The following is a 20,079-nucleotide window of genomic DNA, read 5'->3' as shown; positions in this document are numbered from 1 at the left end:
TTAGCTTCCGAGGTAGACTGGACTAACAATGGGTTAATCTCAGCATTCAAAAAGGGTCTCTCAGAGAGTATACTAGATGAGATAGCCGCTAAAGAATTACCTAACAGTCTTAACGAATTTATTATGTTTGTCATGCATATTTATAATAGATTAAGACTCAGAGAAGTCACCAGAAGCAAGAACAGACGTACGGTTATTTCCCTAGCACCTCAATTCTCTAAACCTGTTTTGTCTAACCTCCCTGTACAGTCCGAACCCGAACCTATGCAGTTGGGGGTCACTAGACTGTCGGAGGCCGAAAAACAGTATAGGAGAAGGGAGGGGTTATGCCTATATTGCGGTAGAAAGGGACATATGATAACTAATTGCCCAGTGCGTCCGGAAAACTTCCGCACCTAAGAACCTTAAGGGGACAGATCTTAGGTGTGATGGAGTTGTCCTCTAACAAAAACAAAAGTAGATTGCTCCTTGAGGTATCTATTTCCCTTGATAACAAGAAGTTTTCTTGCAGTGCCCTAATGGACAGGTGCTGCTGGAAATTTTATTGATCTCCATTATTATTATTAGGGGTAATGAGATACCGGTCAGGGAGAGACCTACGCCGCTAGTTGTAGAGGCTATTGATGGTAGACCACTCACACAACCGCTTATAACCCACAAAACTGTCCCTATTACGATCTCTATTGGGGCCTCCAATAGGGAGGAGATGACGTTTCAGGTTATTACTTCTCCATCATGTCCTATCATATTAGGGTTTCCGTGGCTGAGTAAGTACAATCCCTATATTGACTGGGCTAATGGGGAGATATTAGAACGGGGTAAAGAGTGTATGGGGAGATGTATAAAACCAGTACTAAAGAGATTGGGTACTATTGACCTTCTGGGTGTCAGGGTACCTGAAGCCTCTACCTCTGAGAGAGGTAGAGACTTAGAAGTTTATCCGTCCGGACGGCATGTCTCCTCGGTTCCTCGCGGTTCACCCGGTCTTGCAAACGCCGGCCGCGAGGGAGTCACTTCCTTTTATAGCAGGAGGACCGGAGGTCGACGTCATGACGCCAACCCGGAACGTCCTGTCACTCAAATCTCTGGAGACGAATCAGGACTCGCCGGAGGCGTGCCTTCTCTCCCTAACCAGGATACTTAACAGTGGCTCTCTCATTTACTCATTGCCCTGTCGTGGTTCTAGTCTGCCTAGTCACACAGTGCTCTGTTATTCTCTTGCCTTTTGGTTCTGACCCGGCTTTGGTATTTACTCTCCTGTCTTTCTGTTATCCTTGACCCGGCTTGTCTCTCGCTTACCTGTCTTCTCGTTCCCTCGACCTCGGCTTGTCTCTGACCATTCTATCGTAGTTTTACGTTAAGTCCGGCCATTCTAAGGACCGGTATACGTATCTGCTACTCTTTGTACTCTGCGTGTTGGATCCCTGACCCGATCCTGACATTACGACAGGGCCATGGATCCTGCAGGTACAAATTGTCAGCTTGGTTCTCCTGATCCTAGGTTTGACGCCATGGATCATAGGATGGATCAGATGGCTCTAGCACTACAGGCGCTGCTATCACGTCCTATTAATCCACCCGAGGAGATGCGTAATACGTCTGCTTCTTCTGTGGGTTCAGGGCTAGAGGTAGCTACTGTAGGTGCTTCTTCCCGAGTTACCCCACCGGTACGTTATGCTGGTTCTCCTGAGAGGTGTCGTGGGTTTTTGAACCAGATCAGTATCCATTTCGAGCTACAGCCCCGTTCTTACCCTACTGATAGGGCAAAAGTGGGATTTATTATTACCTTACTCATTGAGAAAGCTCTGAGATGGGCTAATCCGTTGTGGGAGAATGATAATCCATTAGTCTATAACTATAATGCCTTTGTAGCTGCTTTTAAAAGAACTTTTGATCCCCTGGCAGGAGGGTCAATGCAGCCAGATTACTGTTGCGCCTTAGACAAGACAACCAAACACTTGTGGATTACGCACTAGAGTTCAGGTCTTTGGCGGCAGAAGTAAAATGGAATGAACAGGCCTATATAGACGTATTTTTAAATGGATTATCCGATGTAATACTTGATGAGGTAGCGACAAGAGAGCTTCCCGAGAACCTGGAAGACTTAATTTCCTTTATCTCTCGTATTGACGAACGTCTAAGGGAGAGGCAGAATACTCGAGATAGAACTGGTGGGTCTTCCTTTAGACTAGCACCATCATTTCAAATTTCTGAAACCAAAACTCCACAGGTTTCAGAACCTATGCAGTTAGGCCTTACTCGTCTGTCAGAGGAGGAGAGACAGTACAGGAGAAGGGAGGGACTGTGTATGTATTGTGGAGCCAGAGGTCATGTACGTTTGAGCTGTCCCAGTCGTCCGGGAAACGCTCGCACCTAAGTTTCTCTAGAGGACAGACCTTGGGTGTTTCGATTTTGTCCTCTACTCATAACTACAAAGAACATAGACTCCTATTACCGGTCTCTTTAACTTGGGAAAAGGGAACCTTAGAGACTATGGCATTGATAGACTCCGGCGCTGCTGAGAGTTTTATCGACCAAAAGTTTCTCACCAAACACACTATCCCATCCCAGTTAAGGAAGACACCCTTGGCTGTTGAGGCCATTGATGGTAGACCTTTAGTTGAGCCTGTGATTTTCCGGGAGACCACACCTCTTAACTTAACTACTGGTATTCTACACAAGGAGGAAATATCCCTACTACTCATTTCATCTCCTTCTGTTCCCATAGTCCTGGGATACTCCTGGCTTAAGAGACATAACCCCGTTATAGATTGGAGATCAGGGGAAATAGTTTCGTGGGGTCAGGATTGTCAAGAGAATTGTTTAAAGAAAGTGTCACCTCTCTGTAGTGTCAACGCACTTAATAACGCTACCGACTCTACCAAAGTACAGATACCGTCCTTGTATCAAGATTTAAAGGCAGTATTTGACAAAGGAAAGGCTGATACCTTACCACCACATGGGCCTTTTGATTGCAAAATTAATTTACTTTCTGGTACTATGCCCCCCAGGGGTCATGTATATCCTTTGTCTACGAATGAGAACTTAGTTCTAGAGGAGTATATTCGTGAAAACCTAGACAAGGGGTTCATTAGAAGATCCTCCTCCCCTGCTGGGGCTGGATTTTTTTTTGTTAAAAAGAAGGATGGTACTTTAAGACCCTGCATTGACTACCGAGGTCTTAACAAGATAACCATTAGAAATGTATATCCGATTCCCTTGATCACCGAGCTTTTTGATCGATTAAAAAGTTCTAAGATTTTCACTAAGTTAGACCTTAGAGGTGCTTATAATTTGGTGAGAATTCACGACGGAGACGAGTGGAAAACTGCATTCAATACTCGATATGGCCACTATGAGTATACTGTAATGCCTTTTGGTCTCTGCAATGCCCCGGCGGTATTTCAGGACCTTATTAATGAGGTTCTTAGGGAGTTTCAAGATGACTGTGTGATTGTATACCTTGATGATATACTTATACATTCCAGGGATATTGAAACTCACCACGGACAAGTCAGAAGGGTTTTACACAAACTTCTTCAGCATGGCTTATACTGCAAATTAGAGAAATGCAGCTTTGACCAATCCCAAACTACCTTTCTTGGTTACGTGATTTCTGGAGAGGGGTTTGAAATGGATCCGGAGAAGCTCCAATCCATATTGGATTGGCCTTTACCTAAGGGTCTCAAGGCTATCCAGAGATTTATTGGTTTCTCCAATTACTACAGACGTTTCATTAAGGGATACTCCTCTATCATTGCTCCCATCACCAATATGACCAAACAAGGGGCTGATACTAAGAATTGGTCTACTGAAGCACTTCTGGCTTTTAAGACACTCAAGGAGCTGTTTGCTTCCGCACCAATTTTAGTTCACCCTGATACTACACTACCTTTCCTACTCGAAGTTGACGCTTCTGAGACAGGTATAGGTGCCGTTCTGTCCCAAAGGTTGGGTGTAGATAAACCATTACATCCTTGTGGATACTTTTCCAAAAAATTGTCAGGTACTGAAAGCAGATATGACATTGGTGACAGGGAACTCCTAGCGGTTATAATGGCCTTAAAGGAGTGGAGACATTTATTGGAGGGTACTTTGCATCCTGTTACTATTTTGACAGATCATAAAAACTTATCCTATATTGGAGAGGCTAAACGACTATCATCCAGACAGGCTCGTTGGTCCATATTCCTCACTCACTTCAACTACATACTCACATATAGGCCAGGTTCTAAGAATTCTAAAGCCGATGCCTTGTCTCGCCAATATGAACCTGCTGCCATATCTGAGCCGGTTTTGTCCTCTATAGTACCCAAGTGTAACATTATCGCTAACACTACTCTCAAAGTCCACTCTCCGCTACTTGAGCAGATAAGGAGCTTGCAGCATCTGGCACCTAGATTGACTCCTGCTTCCAGACATTTCGTTCCTCCTGAACTCCAACTGGAGCTCTTACAGTGTCTTCACGAGAGTAAGGTGGCTGGTCATCCGGGTGTTCGCAAGACGTATTCTTTGATCTCCAAAGATTTCTGGTGGCCTTCGTTACGGAAGGATATTAAGGATTTTATCGGAGTTTGTGAGGTCTGTACTAAAACTAAACTACCGCATTCGCTTCCTTGTGGCCTTCTACAACCTCTGGAAATTCCTGATAAACCTTGGTCCTGTGTGGCAATGGACTTTATTGTGGATTTGCCTGTTTCTAAAAGGCACACTGTTATCCTCACCGTAGTCGATAGGTTTACCAAGATGGCACATTTCGTACCTTTGCCTAAACTTCCGACTTCTCCTGAATTGGCGGAGATATTTGCTAAAGAGATTTTTCGCTTGCATGGGATTCCTTCGGAGATCACTTCTGATAGAGGCTCCCAATTTGTTTCACGTTTTTGGAGATCATTCTGTTCTCAATTAGGCATCAAACTGAATTTTTCTTCCGCCTATCATCCTCAGTCTAACGGAGCTGCCGAACGAACCAACCAGAAGATTGAGCAGTACTTACGTTGTTTTGTTTCCGAACACCAGGACGATTGGGTCGGTTTGATTCCTTGGGCGGAGTTTGCGCACAACAATCTCGTTTGTGACTCTACGCATTCAAGCCCCTTCTTCATGAACTATGGCTTTCATCCATCTATTCTTCCCTCGGTTTCTTCTTCCCAAGGAGTGCCGTCGGTTGATGTCCATGTGGCCAATTTGAGGAAGTTGTGGGATCAGACTCGACAGATTCTTCTACACAATTCTATGCTGGTTAAGAAACATGCTGACAAACGTAGAAGGGCGGCTCCGAATTTCGCTCCAGGCGATAGAGTTTGGTTGAGTACTAGGAATATTCGCCTTAAAGTTCCTTCCATGAAATTCGCTCCTCGTTATATTGGTCCCTACAGGATCTTGACTCGAATTAACCCAGTGGCGTATCGTCTAGCTCTCCCAGCTACTTTACGCATCCCGAACTCCTTTCACGTGTCATTGCTGAAACCTCTAATCTGTAACAGATTCTCCTCCACAATCGCCCCTCCGCGCCCTGTTCAGGTGGAGGGTCAGGAGGAGTATGAGGTTAACTCCATTATTGATTCTCGTGTCTCCCGGGGGAGAGTACAATATTTGGTTGACTGGAAGGGTTATGGTCCTGAGGAGAGGAGTTGGGTACCACAAGAGGATGTTCATGCTCCTCGCCTTCGCAGGGCATTTCACTCCCGCTTTCCATCTCGCCCCGGCTCCTTCCGCCCGGTGGGCGTATCTGAGAGGGGGGGTACTGTCAGGGTACCTGAAGCCTCTACCTCTGAGAGAGGTAGAGACTTAGAAGTTTATCCGTCCGGACGGCATGTCTCCTCGGTTCCTCGCGGTTCACCCGGTCTTGCAAACGCCGGCCGCGAGGGAGTCACTTCCTTTTATAGCAGGAGGACCGGAGGTCGACGTCATGACGCCAACCCGGAACGTCCTGTCACTCAAATCTCTGGAGACGAATCAGGACTCGCCGGAGGCGTGCCTTCTCTCCCTAACCAGGATACTTAACAGTGGCTCTCTCATTTACTCATTGCCCTGTCGTGGTTCTAGTCTGCCTAGTCACACAGTGCTCTGTTATTCTCTTGCCTTTTGGTTCTGACCCGGCTTTGGTATTTACTCTCCTGTCTTTCTGTTATCCTTGACCCGGCTTGTCTCTCGCTTACCTGTCTTCTCGTTCCCTCGACCTCGGCTTGTCTCTGACCATTCTATCGTAGTTTTACGTTAAGTCCGGCCATTCTAAGGACCGGTATACGTATCTGCTACTCTTTGTACTCTGCGTGTTGGATCCCTGACCCGATCCTGACACTGGGCACAGTTCATGACTCCTCTGGGCACAGTCCATTTTTTGTCAATAATGGTAGGCATCCTACGGTTCTCCCTGCGGTATTTTCTGATACTGCCATTCCTGCTCTGGATGAGCGTCTGGCCTCTATTCGGGATACCTGGGTTAAGGTTCAAACTGCTCTAGGGGCTGCTGCTGAACGCTTCAAACATTTTGCTGATAAGCGTAGGAGTGCCAACCCGGTGTACCAAGTGGGGGACTGGGTTTGGTTGTCATCTCGCAGCATCAAGCTTAAGGTCCCTAGCATGAAGTTTGCCCTCAGATTCCTTGGTCCCTATAGAGTGCTTCGTAGGATCAATACAGTGTCTTACTCTCTGGCTCTTCCTGCATCTTTAGGGATTCCCAACACTTTTCATGTGTCCTTACTCAAACCTCTTGTCTGCAATAGATATACTGTTCCTTGTGTTCCTCCCCCTCCGGTGGTGGTGGGTGGTCGGGAGGAGTATGAGGTATCTTCTATCGTGGATTCTAGGTTTTCTCGGGGCACTTTACAGTACTTGGTTGTTTGGAAAGGTTACGGTTCTGCTGATCGTTCTTGGGTTTCGGCTCCTGACCTGCATGCGGGCCGTAAGTTCCGCGCTTTTCACGCCAAATTTCCTCTCAAGCCTGGTCCTGCCCGCCCGTTGGGCGTTCTTCAGGTGGGGGGTAATGTCACGTATTCATCCGCTTATAGAAATGTGGTTAATGACATTTACTGTCCACACAGGAAAAGTTGTGCCGAGCAGCAACCTAATCCACAGAAGGGTTAAAGGTACACTATAGTCACCTAAATTACTTTAGCTAGATAAAGCTGTTCTAGTGTATAGTTCATTCCCCTGCAATTTCACTGCTCAGTTCACTGTCATTTAGGAGTTAAATCACTTTGTTTCTGTTTAGGCAGCCCTAGCCACACCTCCCCTGGCTATGATTGACAGAGCCTGCATGAAAAAAAACAAACTGGTTTCACTTTCAAACAGATGTAATTTACCTTAAATAATTGTATCTCAATCTCTAAATTGAACTTTAATCACATACAGGAAGCTCTTGCAGGGTCTAGCAAGCTATTAACATAGCTGGGGATAAGAACATCTTAATTAAGCAGAACTTGCAATAAAGAAAGCCTAAATAGGGCTCTCTTTACAGGAAGTGTTTATGGAAGGCTGTGCAAGTCACATGCAGGGAGGTGTGACTAGGGTTAATAAACAAAGGGATTTACCTCCTAAATGGCAGAGGATTGAGCAGTGAGGCTGCAGGGGCATGTTCTATATACTGAAACTGCTTCATTAAGCTAAAGTTGTTCAGGTGACTATAGTGTCCCTTTAATGCTGAGCAATTATGCAAATGAAACCTGGTAACTGACTTTGGGGTCAAAGGCCGGTTACAGCCTATCAGAACTAAAGGAGGGGTATTTAGGCCCAGTTCTCATCCTGCTCAGTACCCTGTCGTGGTTTCCCTTGTGGTTGTCCGAGAGCGCGTTCCTGTTATTAGTTTTCTACCTGGTTTTTGACTTTGGCTTTGTTTATTGACTTCTCTATATTCTGGTATCCTGACTCCTTGCTTTCCTCATCGCTGCGTCCCTTTCTGTGTTCCCTGACCTCGGCTAGTATTTTGACTATTCGATGTATGTTAAATCCGGCCATTCTAAGGACCGGTAATACGTTACTTATTTGTCATCCGTGCTATACAGTTCTACGTGCTGGATCAAACAGTAATCTTGACATTTTGGCAGTTCTGGTCACGTGATTTGCATCAGTGGCCCACCCTTTTACCCTGCATATTGACTTCCTGCTTCACTGAACACTGGTGTTAGGGGGTATGGATTTACTTAAAAGATGAAAGCATACATTAGATAAAGAGATTAGCATAGAGTATGGTTTTCTTATAGCTACATCTTTGAGTTTCCCTCCAACACCAACTCCATCAGATACATGACGCTTGAGAGGTATGACTGTTTTAGTGTTTTTGGTCAATAAGATTCTTTAATAAGGCCCCATCATAATTGTCAGCACCATGCTCACTGGGCTCTTAATCTGGCCCTGCCTGGACCCAAGTGCTGGATCCAGCTCCCAGTGGTTAGAGCTCTCCTCCAGCGAGTATAGCTGTATAGGAAGTAGTGACTCAGCATAAAGTACAAAATATTAAAAACACATAAAAATACATACTTCCACATAGGAATCACCCATACATCCCTGGATAGCCTGGATCTGAGCACCCAAAATAACCAAAAAGTGCTCAGATCCCACGAACACAGCCGAATCGCCACCGGTGTAATGTTCTGACCTCTCGCACACATGGTCCTATGCCCAAAACAGTTCCATGAATTCAGTGGTTGTGGACGGTCCTGTTCGGGAGTTCCATGTGAACAAAATACCGAATCTAATCCATAAGTATAACATGGAGCTTGTTCACCTCATTTAGATGTACGATTCCACCGAACAGTGCTCTTCCAGGAGGTAAAGTAACGAACGCAGGCGGGATGGAAGTTCAGCGGTGTTCGAGAGGTTGAGTGTCCGATTTTAGTTCTATGCACTAGACGACCAAACACCGCTGCCTGCGTTCGCGGGAACAAGATGGCCACCAGCATGTGTTCAGGCATACGAACAGCGGCCACCCAGATGAACACTTAGAACACCGCTGGCAGGATCATTACAAAGTGTTAATAATGTTTAACAAGCTCCGGGGTGGTCTTTAGTTCGTAGATCGGTTCGGATCCTGAACAGCACAGGGAACCCAAACGAGAGTCTTTTAAACATGTATTTTGCAGTTCTTTTTGCACGGCCCATAGTCCTGGGGCAAGAGGCAGGGTCCTCCAGGAACCTGTGGCGAGGTTACATTCGCTACACTTTGTAACTATAAATGACAATGGCGAAGCATCTACTTCATTGGTGCGGTGTACTTTTAAAAGCTATGTAAGGGGCCTCTTGATAAAATTGGGTTCAGATTTAAAAAGGAAAAAAGAGGAATCACTAGCGGAATTAAAGGTTAAACTAGGTCCTAAAGAACGATTAAATAACATTAAGGTTGACAATGAGCTGGAAAGAGAGAGAGACAGATTAAGGGAAAGCATTAAAGAAAGAACATATGATTGGGTGATATCCTTTTGGAAGATTAGTTGTTTGTCCCCAATTAATATTTTTTTTTTTTTTTTTTTGCAGTGCATATTATGGATACAAACTGGCTTGAGGTACCCCAAAGGCAATCCTCGAGCTGCTTAGCATAAGTAACAAGTAGGGTAATCGTTAGACAATGCACAATTTTATATTATATGGTAGCAGTAACGTTTGTGAAACATAAGAGTATTAAAGGTAATTAACAAGCATGGCATGACATATCCCCTTACTGATAAGAGATAGGTACTATGTGTAGATAGTCATGGTAAGGTAAGGGATACAGTAGAGTTTACCACCCCAGATAGCCCCAGCCCCCCAGCAGAATAGATTATAGGAATAGCAGCAGAATAGGTTGCATTACCCTCTGGACCTGGCAAAGTAAAAGAAGTGTGAGGTGCATCACTAGTAAGTTACACGTGTATGGCAATTAAGAGGTCCAGTACGGCCCAGGTACCCCATACTGGGTAGGCGCTGGGTTCAGAGGCCCATCTTGGTGGTCAGCCTATCCCCCTTATAGGGAATTTAGTGTCCCAGGGTGCTTGGCTTCTCAGGCTGTCCGCCAGGGGAGACTCCTGCATTTTTTTGTGCTGCACTTGCATTCTACTCCTCTCCCGGACCCTGTGCGTTTCCTTCTGCATGTAGCTGGGGTTAAGAAGCTTTGCGGTTTGCCAGCCGGCTAATTTTACCGCCTTACGCTGCTTAGGCCGTCGTCGCTGTCTACGGTATGTCGGGCTCGTGGTGTGTGCAGTAGGTTGCTTCGGTGAGTAGCGGGATGGTTGTGGAGGTGCCTCGGTGGTCTCAGTGGGTGTCAGCCTGCTTTCCAGCTTTTTCCAAAAGGCGTCGAAGATTGCCTCTAGGCGCCGGTGTGTATCAGGAATCTCCCCTCCAGGAGTATAGGGACGCGTGTCGTCCGCCATCTTAGCTGATGCTCCACCTTGCTTGCGGGTGTTTGTGGCTCTGCTGCGGCTCTCCGGTAGGGTTTGGGAGCCATCAGGGTAGGGACCGGGATAACCCCCGCCGGTCCAAAGGGGGGGGTAGCAGGGCTCCAGGTACATGTTCAGCACTTCGGTCGCGCCGGTCTGGGAGAGCGGCCGCCTCTCCCCTCCTCAGCGCTCACTAGGCCTCAGTGAAGCTCGGCGTCTGGAGTGCTTGAAAATGCTGATGGAAGCATTCGCAAGTCGGGTCTTCTCTGTGTACAGTTAGGGGTAAGTCGCTTGATGCCCGGTTTTGGCTATTTCAGGCAAAATAGCTGTTTTGCTTAGTGTGTTCCTGGGAGCTCACAAGAAACACAACCAGTCGCCATGCTTGTCAGGCCCCGCCCCCCCCCCCAATTAATATTTTTTAAGGTAAACAAAAACATTGCATTTCTTAAACAAAGGTGGTACCATAACAACAACAAAATTAATCAGGACAATTCAAATAAAATCAAGAACGATGTTAAGGATAAGTCTGTAAAAAAATATTTATTGGGGACAAACAATTAACCTCCCCAAAGGATATCGCCCAATCATTTGGGGATTATTATATATTATTATATAATCTAAAAATTAGTAAAGAAATGGAAGAATTCCTTGACAACCTTAAATTACCGAAGTTGAATAAATAAAAAACAGATCTCCTGAATGCTCCATTCGTACTAACTGAAATTAAAGAAGCAATAGACCATCTCAAAATAAATAAAGCCCCGGGCCTTGATGGCTTTTCCGCTATTTGTTATAAAAAAAAATTCTAGAATTATTACACCTTTTCTTTTGAAATTTTTTCTAGAAGCCTCGGCTGAGAATCCCCTACCCAACACGATGTTACTGGCATCAATCATCCCTATACCAAAAGAGGGCAAGGATCCATACTATATTACCAATTACAGGCCAATCTCTCTTATTAATATAGACATGAAATATTTTCCCTAGATTTTGTCTAATCGTTTCGAAGGGATAAGTTGTGAGTTAGTTAACATCGATCAGTTGGGTTTTGACAGGGGGGGGGAAGTACTATGGATAATACGCGTAGAATTTTTAATATAATTAATAGGATTAATAATAAGATGGGATCTGCTAATATGGCCCTCGACGCCGAGAAGGCCTTTGACAGAGTCAATTGGAGATTCCTTGACTCTGTCTATGGGAAATTCGGCGTTGTGGGTCAATTTAGAGAAAGAACTATGCTATTGTATGTGAATTCCTCAGCAAAAATAATAAACCCTTTTTTTGAATCAGAATCTTTTCTGATAAAAAAAAAATGGAACTAGACAGGGCTGCCCTTTAGCACCCCTATTCTCTAAATGTATCTGGCCAGACAGAAAGCCCAAGATATCTCAAAAGATTCTCCATAAAAACTTTACTAAAGGGTATTAAAGGCATATTAAAAGGCATATCTTTTCCAGATGTTTTTAAGCTCCATGAAGCCTGTATGCTATCTAACTTCTCTATGTGGTTAAATTTAGAATTTGAAAATCATTCGTGGCTTGCCCTAGAACAGAAGGATAGTTCTAGTTGTAATTTGAATATTTTATTTTGGATTGGAATTCTAAATCTAAGGAAATTGGATATTGGTGCTTTGTCTAATAAAATTCTTATTGGCATGTTAAACACCTCTAGAATATTAAGTAAAAAATGTAATCTCCATGATAAGCTAGTGTACAATGCTCCTTTGGATATGTTACTATATGTGATGGAGGATATCAATGTACAGAAATGGATCCAATATGGTATAACAAAGATCTCAGACCTATGCTGTAAAAATAATCTTATTCCCTTTGCTCAACTACAGGTAAAATATAAACTTCCATCCAAAGAACTTTTCCAATATTTAAAAATTTCGTTATGACTAGGACAATATCCTGTAATCATACCATAGACCCTTTCTCAGTTCTAAGTAAACCTAGGGGACTGATTTCCAGAGCTATCAAATTAATTCAATCAATGGAACAAACCTCTCAGATTGCCCCTTTTGAAACATGGGAATTGGATATTGGGAAAACATTTCTATTCTCGGAATGGATCAAAACTACATTATTAGTGAAGCGTACTATTCATTGTATTTCCCTCTGTGAGGTTCATTTAAAGCTAATCTATAGGTGGTACATGGTTCCAGTTAGACTACACAGGATCTTGCCAGTTTATTCTAGATTATGTTGGCGGTGTGGGCAAGAGCCTCGAACCATGTACCTCAACTGTTTCTTTTAAATGTTGAATTTCCATTCCAAGATAAAAAAAAAAATCTGCATAGCGAGAGCTTGGAATAAAACAATCCCTATAATATGGGCGGAGATTATGAAACAACTAGATTTTCAATATAGAATGGAACATAATTTTATTTCCAACGCAGGTGTCTGTCTGGATATCTTATTTAAGATTATGGTTACCTTGGACATCCTATAGAGATAGTTTGATGTAGTCCTCTTAATAGCGAGTGGGGCCTCATGTAGAGTCTTAGTTATTGTCTTTATAGTTTTTTTTTTTCCCTCTCTGGATATAGACTTGAGTTCAGATAGTGAATAGGATAAAGAAGATAATTTACCATATGTATATGTCTTTCCAAGTCTGGTTGATGGTTAAACTAATATTCATACATTTTTACGGACTTTATTAATTTTGTATGTTCTGATTACATGTATGTGTATTTTTGTTTATTCTCTTCTACCTATACCTTATGAAGAAATATTTATGTATAACGATGATTGTTAACATATTATACTCTTACATTTTATTTCATTGAATAATGTTTATATATGAAACCAAATAAAAAATGCTGAAAACAAAATAAAAAAAACACTGACATGTGAATTGAATAACATTGATTATATCATTACAAGGCACATGTCAAGGGGTGGGATATATGAGGCAGCAAGTGAACAGTCAGTTCATGAATTTCCTGTGTTGGAAGATGGAAAAATGGACAAGTCTGAGAGACTTTAACAAGAACAAAATAGTGATGGCTAGATGACTGGATCAGAGCATCTCCAGATGGCAAGTTTCATGGGGTGTTCCCGGTATGCAGTGGTTAGTATCTACAAAAAGGGGTTCAAGGAAGGGCAACCGGTGAACCAGCATCAGGGTCATGGGCGCCCATGGCTCACTGATGCATGTGGGGAGAGAAGGCTAGCCCGTCTGTTCGGATCAGACAAAAGAGCTACTCTAGCTCAAATTTCTTAAAAGCTAATGCTGGCCATGATAGAAAGGTGTCAGAACAAACAGTGCATTGCAAATTGCTGTGTATCAGGCAGACTGGTTATAGTGCCCATGAGGACCCCTGTCTACCACTGAAAGCGCCTTCAAAGGAGACATGAGTTTCAAAACTGGAATGTGGTGCAATGGAAAAACATTGCCTGGTAAATCACATTTGCACTATAAGAAGAAGACCAGTCGGTGGAGGCAATGTTACTTTGACACATACCACCTACCTAGAGATTAGTGCAGGCCACGTACACCCCTTCATGGCAATGGTGTTTCTATATTGAAGTAGCTTCTCTCAGCAGGATAATACACTCTGCCACACTGCAAAAATTGTTCAGGAATGGTTTGAGAAACATGACAAAGAGTTCAAGATGTTGCCTTGGCCTCTAAATTGCTCAGATCTCAATGCAATTAAGCATTTGTGGTATGTGCTGCACCAACAAATCTGATCCATAGATGCCCCACCTAGGAACTATCAGGACATAAATGATCTGCTGCCTAAATAAAGTGTTAGTACCAGATACCACAGGACATGTTCAGAGGATTTGTGGAGTCCATGCCTTGACGCATTAGGGGTGTTTTGGCAGAACGGAGGGCGGGGTCATACATTATATTAGGACAGGGCTGGATTAACAAGCTTTCAGTTATTGTTAAGAGCATTTCAAATAGAGTGAAGTATATCAAAGGTGAACTGAGAGACTATTAGGCTACTGATATTTTGTGCATTGAAAATAACTTTGTGAATATAGAAAAAAAGCTTTTTCTACCGGTCTTCTATTTGCCTTGCCAACAAAATATAATGTTTAATATAATAATAAACATAATTCGGTAATAGAATTGATTGTAGATAATACTGAACAGACAACTTAAGTAACATATACCATCTATTGTCAGAATGGTAATTATCATTTCTGTATATATCGTGGAGGCATATTCTATGCAGTGCTGTAGAGTAACTGCATGTTAAATCTGTATAGTAGCTGCTGTTATAAATAGTTGAAAAATCAAGAGTGCCTGTGAATGTGAAATTCTACAGTAAAACAGATACTATGGAAACTAAAATTGTCAAACTTTATTAATTTAACTAATACTCTTATACAATATTATTAAATAATTTAATGGGAGGTGATAATTTGAAAGATAATAATGGATTAGATAACTTTAAGATAAAAGACAACAATGAAATTGTTTTGAACAGTTACAGGGAATTGCATTATTCTATACTGAGGAAGAGAGATAGAATTGTAAGATAGGTAGATTTGTAAGGAAGAGAGGTAGAAGTTGAAAAGAATTGTAATGCAGGATGTTAAACAGACATGCTGTAAATCTAGAAAATGGTCTTGATTCTGATGAGATTTTGCTTCTTTGGTAGAGTGTTGGTCACTGTTTTAAGGTAACTAAGACCAAGTTCTCGTTGAAGAAATCAAGTCCCCACTTTCTCTCAACCTCGGTAAGTGCATCAATTGTCTTCAAACACTTAAAATTGCAAAATGAACCTAAAACAAAACACAGCAGAGCTGTTTCATATAAGAACTAGAAAAACTAAAATTTCTGGGGAAATTGTGTGAAGTGTTCTTGCCTCCACCAGTAGTCTACAACTGGAGTGGGCGGAGTAAGTGTTATTATTTATTTATATAGCACATTTAATTGCAACGTTGTTGCCCAAAGTGCTTCACAGTTACATTAAACCATACATTTATAAAAACATTAGCAGGTGTACAAAAGGCCCCGTCTATGACATCACTTGCTGCTGCAGCCTGGCACAGGTCAGAGTATTTTTGCGGTTGCCATCTTCAAACGGTTGTATTTTAAAAACTATAAATCCTACAGTGAAGAGCTTTATATTGTGAGAATCACAAGACCCAGGCCTACATTTTGATGTATAGTATGTCTCTGAGATATTAACAATGAAGGCACAGTCGCAGTTTATAAATTACCCTTCAAATGTGAGCTTTGCAGAGTGGAGTTTCAATGAATGTCAATGGACGGCGTGAGTTGCAAACAAATGGTTATATTGTGAAAACTATCAGGACTATGGCTTAGCTGTGGACATTTTTAGTGTCGGCAGGGATAGCTGAACGTTTTGATATAAGATTTGTGTAGGTGGGCCTGAAAATGAGGGAGTGGTGGCAGTTTAGAAATCATGTCCTGATTTTTCAGCTTTTGTGAGATAACATTAAAGGACCACTCTAGGCACCCAGACCACTTCAGCTTAATGAAGTGGTCTGGGTGCCAGGTCCTTCTAGGGTTAACCCATTTTTTCATAAACATAGCAGTTTCAGAGAAACTGCTATGTTTGTGAATGGGTTAAGCCTTCCCCCTAATCCTCTAGTGGCTGTCTCATTGACAGCCGCTAGAGGCGCTTGCGTGATTCTCACTGTGAAAATCACAGTGAGAGCACGCAAGCGTCCATAGGAAAGCATTGTAAATGCTTTCCTTTGAGACCGGCTGAATGCGCGCGCAGCTCTTGCCGCGCGTGCGCATTCAGCCGACGGGGAGGAGAAGAGGAGGATCGGAGGAGGAGAGCTCTCCGCCCACCGCTGGAAAAAGGTAAGTTTTAACCCCTTACCCCTTTCCAGAGCCGGGCGGGAGGGGGTCCCTGAGGGTGGGGGCACCCTCAGGGCACTCTAGTGCCAGGAAAACGAGTATGTTTTCCTGGCACTAGAGTGGTCCTTTAAGTGGTCTTGCCATGCAAGAACACTTAATAATAATATATATGTGAGATAACATTAAGTGGTCTTGCTATGCAAGAACACTTAATAATAATATATATGTGAGATAACATTAAGTGGTCTTGCTATGCAAGACCACTTAATAAAAATATTGGAAAGAGCAGATGTGTTAATGTAATCACCAATCCACTTTTACATGATTTTCTTGAAAATTTCATATGTAGGTACTGCAGACATACACAAAATAGAAAAACAAAATGGGTTAACAATGACAAGTGCAAACAAATTCCATGTCAACATTGTATGAACAAGCATGTTATCAAATGAAACATAATTTAAGGGAAGCACATACAAAACAAAATATGGGGTAGGGTATAACGTTTTCACTAAAACCGTTACAGCGGGCTGCATTGGTTAAGTTCCTTGGAATGTTCGTTTGATGTAAAAGGCGAGATTCCAAATGTTTGTGACATTTTTATTTTTTTTTTATTCTTTATTTTTGTAGTGCATATAAGTTGTACAGGCAGGCCTGAGGTGCCCCAAAAGCAGTCCTCAAACATTTTCGTCACTTTACATGAGGGACATACGAGTAACATGCACAATTTTATAGTATAGATAGGTTTAGGTAGTGGTAACAGCAGAGTTCACAGTGTACAGAATATCAGGCAAGTAGTTAAGTCAGGCAGTAAATAGCTTACACAGCAACATAAAACAACAATGGTACTCCTAAACAAGGCAGCCACTTTTTTTTTTGTTTGTTTTAATGATACACTTAGTATTGCACTAGCTTGGGTAGATCAGTGTTTGCAGTCTAAGCTAGGCACATTACTAGAGCTCAATGTAAACTGTAAATAACCAAAGGGAAATCATAGTCAACGTTTGTAAGGCATAGAACATTGCTTTAGCTGTAACTGTAATCTAATAACTAAGAACCTGCCTGTGAGTATACCCCACCGGGTGTTTCGTTGTGTCCATCATGGGGGGGTCCCACCCGGGGGTAGCCCGCACGCTTGGTGGAGTGATGGATGTGCTTTTGCGGTAGGGCACTCGCCCCCTCGGTGTTCTCTCCCCTGTAGGTCGTGGGTAGATTTTCTGCAGGTCAGTCCCCAACCTTGCTGCGGCATGATGTGTGTCACTGTCGGCTGTGCCGGTCCCCCCGTGCTGGGTTGTGTTTTGCTGGGCGGCTGTTGCTGGGACCGCTGGGTGATAGGCAGGTCGGGCACTCCGGCGGGTTCCGTGCTCGGGCTTGAGGACGAATGCACTGTCGTCTGAGGTGCCCTGCGCAGATTTCCGCCACGCTGCTCCTCTTCTCTGTTCCTGTCAGGTGGCTATGTTGGGGCCACGTGGTGGGTTCCACCGGAGGCAGCGGCGAGTCGCCGGGCGGATCCACGCTGCAACCGCTTTCGCCGCCAGTGTGAAGGGTTGTATCCTGGCTTTAAGCTTCACCCACAGGTATGTACAAAGCTTGTGGAAGAACTCTATTGTGTGTTTGGGTGGCTTGGGAGGCGAGTGCTCCGTCGTGTGCTGCGTCGCCATCTTTGCTGGGCCCTGACGTCTCCGTTTGGGTGCAGGTTTCATTGCTTGGGTAGGCAGGAGTGCTGGGGTGATAGTTCCCAGCGAGGACCGGGATGTCCCCCACCGGTCCAGAGGGGGGGGGAGGGGTAGCAGGGCTGTAGTGTGTTCTCGTTTAGGAGCTCGTCCCGGGCCAGGAGAGCATCCGCCTCCCCCGGGTTCCAGGCTTCGCTCTGGTGTAGGCCGCAAGTTGGTGCAAGTTTTCCTGCAGTGCATAGGTGCCGGGCTGGTATCAGTCGATTGCTCTTGTCGTTCTCTACTCGTACCCGGTCACTGTTTGCCACTGGCACCTTTGGATCTCTATGTAGCAGCGCTCTTTTACCCGTCATTGTAGGAGATCTGGGTGCTACGGAATCTGTTGGCGCTATATAAATTGCAATAATAATAAATAATAATAATCTGTGAGTGTGCGACCAGCCATCTTGGCTGTCAGGCCCCGCCCCCCTGTTTGTGACATTTTTAAACTTGCAGTACTACATGAAAACAAACAAACAAACATACAGGGTTTATACCCAGGAGGAGAGCTTCCTAGATGGTTCAAATGTGTGTGGTTCCCAAACTATTCTGATATTTTATCTCTATACTATAACTTTATCTGTATCTTGTTTAAATAACATTTAAATACATGCATATTAAAATAAAATTTTAAAAAACCATTGATATTCAATTAACGGGTTATGTCTGGAAATGATCAGGAAACATTTGGCCAAAATAACCAAGTTCTAAAAATAACGGAGTTGGAGGCTTTTTTTCAGTTTCACTATTTTAGCCTCAAATAAAAAATGATCATGTCCATTCTCCATGATTCGTTTTAGAGGCAAATAATAATAATAATGTCTAGTTCATGTTTTGGTTGGCAAACTGTAAAAATCTGGCACTGAACCTAGCATGAACCAAAGTACCTCTTACATGAGATTCACTGTATTAATACAATGTATGTGTATAGTGCCAGCTATGTATACAGTGCATGTTTTGTTTCGTAGAAAATTGATAGTTCAGGAGAAAATGAGCTTAACTTCTAATTTAAATACATTTAGGACATGATTTTACCAATCTCTTATTGTCTTATTTAACACTTCAAATCAGCTATGAGATTGTTCATATAACTTGCAATGCATCTATCTGTGCCATGCCTGGACTTTAACCCCTTAAGGACCAAACTGCTGGAATAAAAGAGAATCATGACCTGTCACACGTCATGTGTCCTTAAGGGGTTAAAGTAAAGTGGTACCTTTCTTGAAAATGGACAAGATGTGAGATACCCAATGTGGTTTTATGTCACCTATATTTTTTTTATTTACAAAGCTAAAGCAAATTCTGTAGCACTGGATTTAATTGTGTTTACTTACTAAGCATAGAATTTGCAATTCAGTTGTTAATGCTCCACAATCCCCAGTTTAGTGAATAAATCCCAACTGAGTATAGGGAATTATTAAAGTTTACAGACGAAACAAACTGATACAGTATTTGAGAGATTTTGACATTCTAAAATGAATAGATAATGCGTGTAAACTAGAACACTTTTGCTTCCAGTCTGAACTCATATGTCTGTGTTACCATATACAAGTTGGGATATCATTAATTGTTTGAGAGCAAAATCTGATAGTATAAACTTCTGCTTCGGGAAGACTGGGCCAAAACATAGGAACCAGAATAAATCTGGCTCTTTCTGTTTTACACACATGATTATAACTAATCAGCCATACACACTCTCACACATCTAACACATAACTAGACATCACTCACATTTATAAAGAACCATTTTTCACTAAAATTTATTAATTTTCTTTATATGAACTTGAAGTAATGTTTGTCTGCATCATTCTGATTTAGGGCACCAATAAGGTGTGATATTAGTGACAGAGCACCTGGAAGGTGTGAAATTTTCTCTGAAGCATATAAATAAAGCAGACTTATTTCCACCTTATGGGGGTAAATCAAGGTGATCTGCTGATCTATAGTAACCAATACAGAGGCAAGATTCCCAGTAGCAGATCATGTCAATCTGGCACAGAGTGGTGTTTAGTTCAGCATATCAGTGCTAATTTTCCTCATTGTTGATTACTCTGAGTCATACAACAATTTCCGAACCACTTTGAAATGATTGCGGTCATCACGATTCATTGGCAGACAGGTGGCAGCAGAAGAATTCTCTCTTTTTTTAAATATTATTTTGATAGAACACATATGTACAAGGGGCTGGTAATTAGAGAGCTGTGTTTCTCTTTCTT

General features: G+C 42.8%; 1 protein-coding gene across 1 annotated transcript in view; it reads right to left on the bottom strand.

The window, feature by feature from the left end:
- Window positions 1–14,656: 14,656 nt before the first annotated feature.
- Window positions 14,657–20,079, bottom strand: part of TPMT (thiopurine S-methyltransferase) — a 57,948-nt gene continuing 52,525 nt past the window's right edge. Inside the window, exon 9 of the mRNA XM_063450511.1 lies at window positions 14,657–15,100. Within this exon, the coding sequence (XP_063306581.1) occupies window positions 14,985–15,100 (116 nt within the window). The 3' untranslated portion in view covers window positions 14,657–14,984. The remainder of the gene's footprint in view (window positions 15,101–20,079) is intronic.

Source organism: Pelobates fuscus, chromosome 4, assembly GCF_036172605.1.
Source record: "Pelobates fuscus isolate aPelFus1 chromosome 4, aPelFus1.pri, whole genome shotgun sequence".
Taxonomy (NCBI): Eukaryota; Metazoa; Chordata; class Amphibia; order Anura; family Pelobatidae; genus Pelobates; species Pelobates fuscus.
Note: the sequence above shows the minus strand (reverse complement) of the source record. Positions and strands in the feature narration are given on the sequence as shown.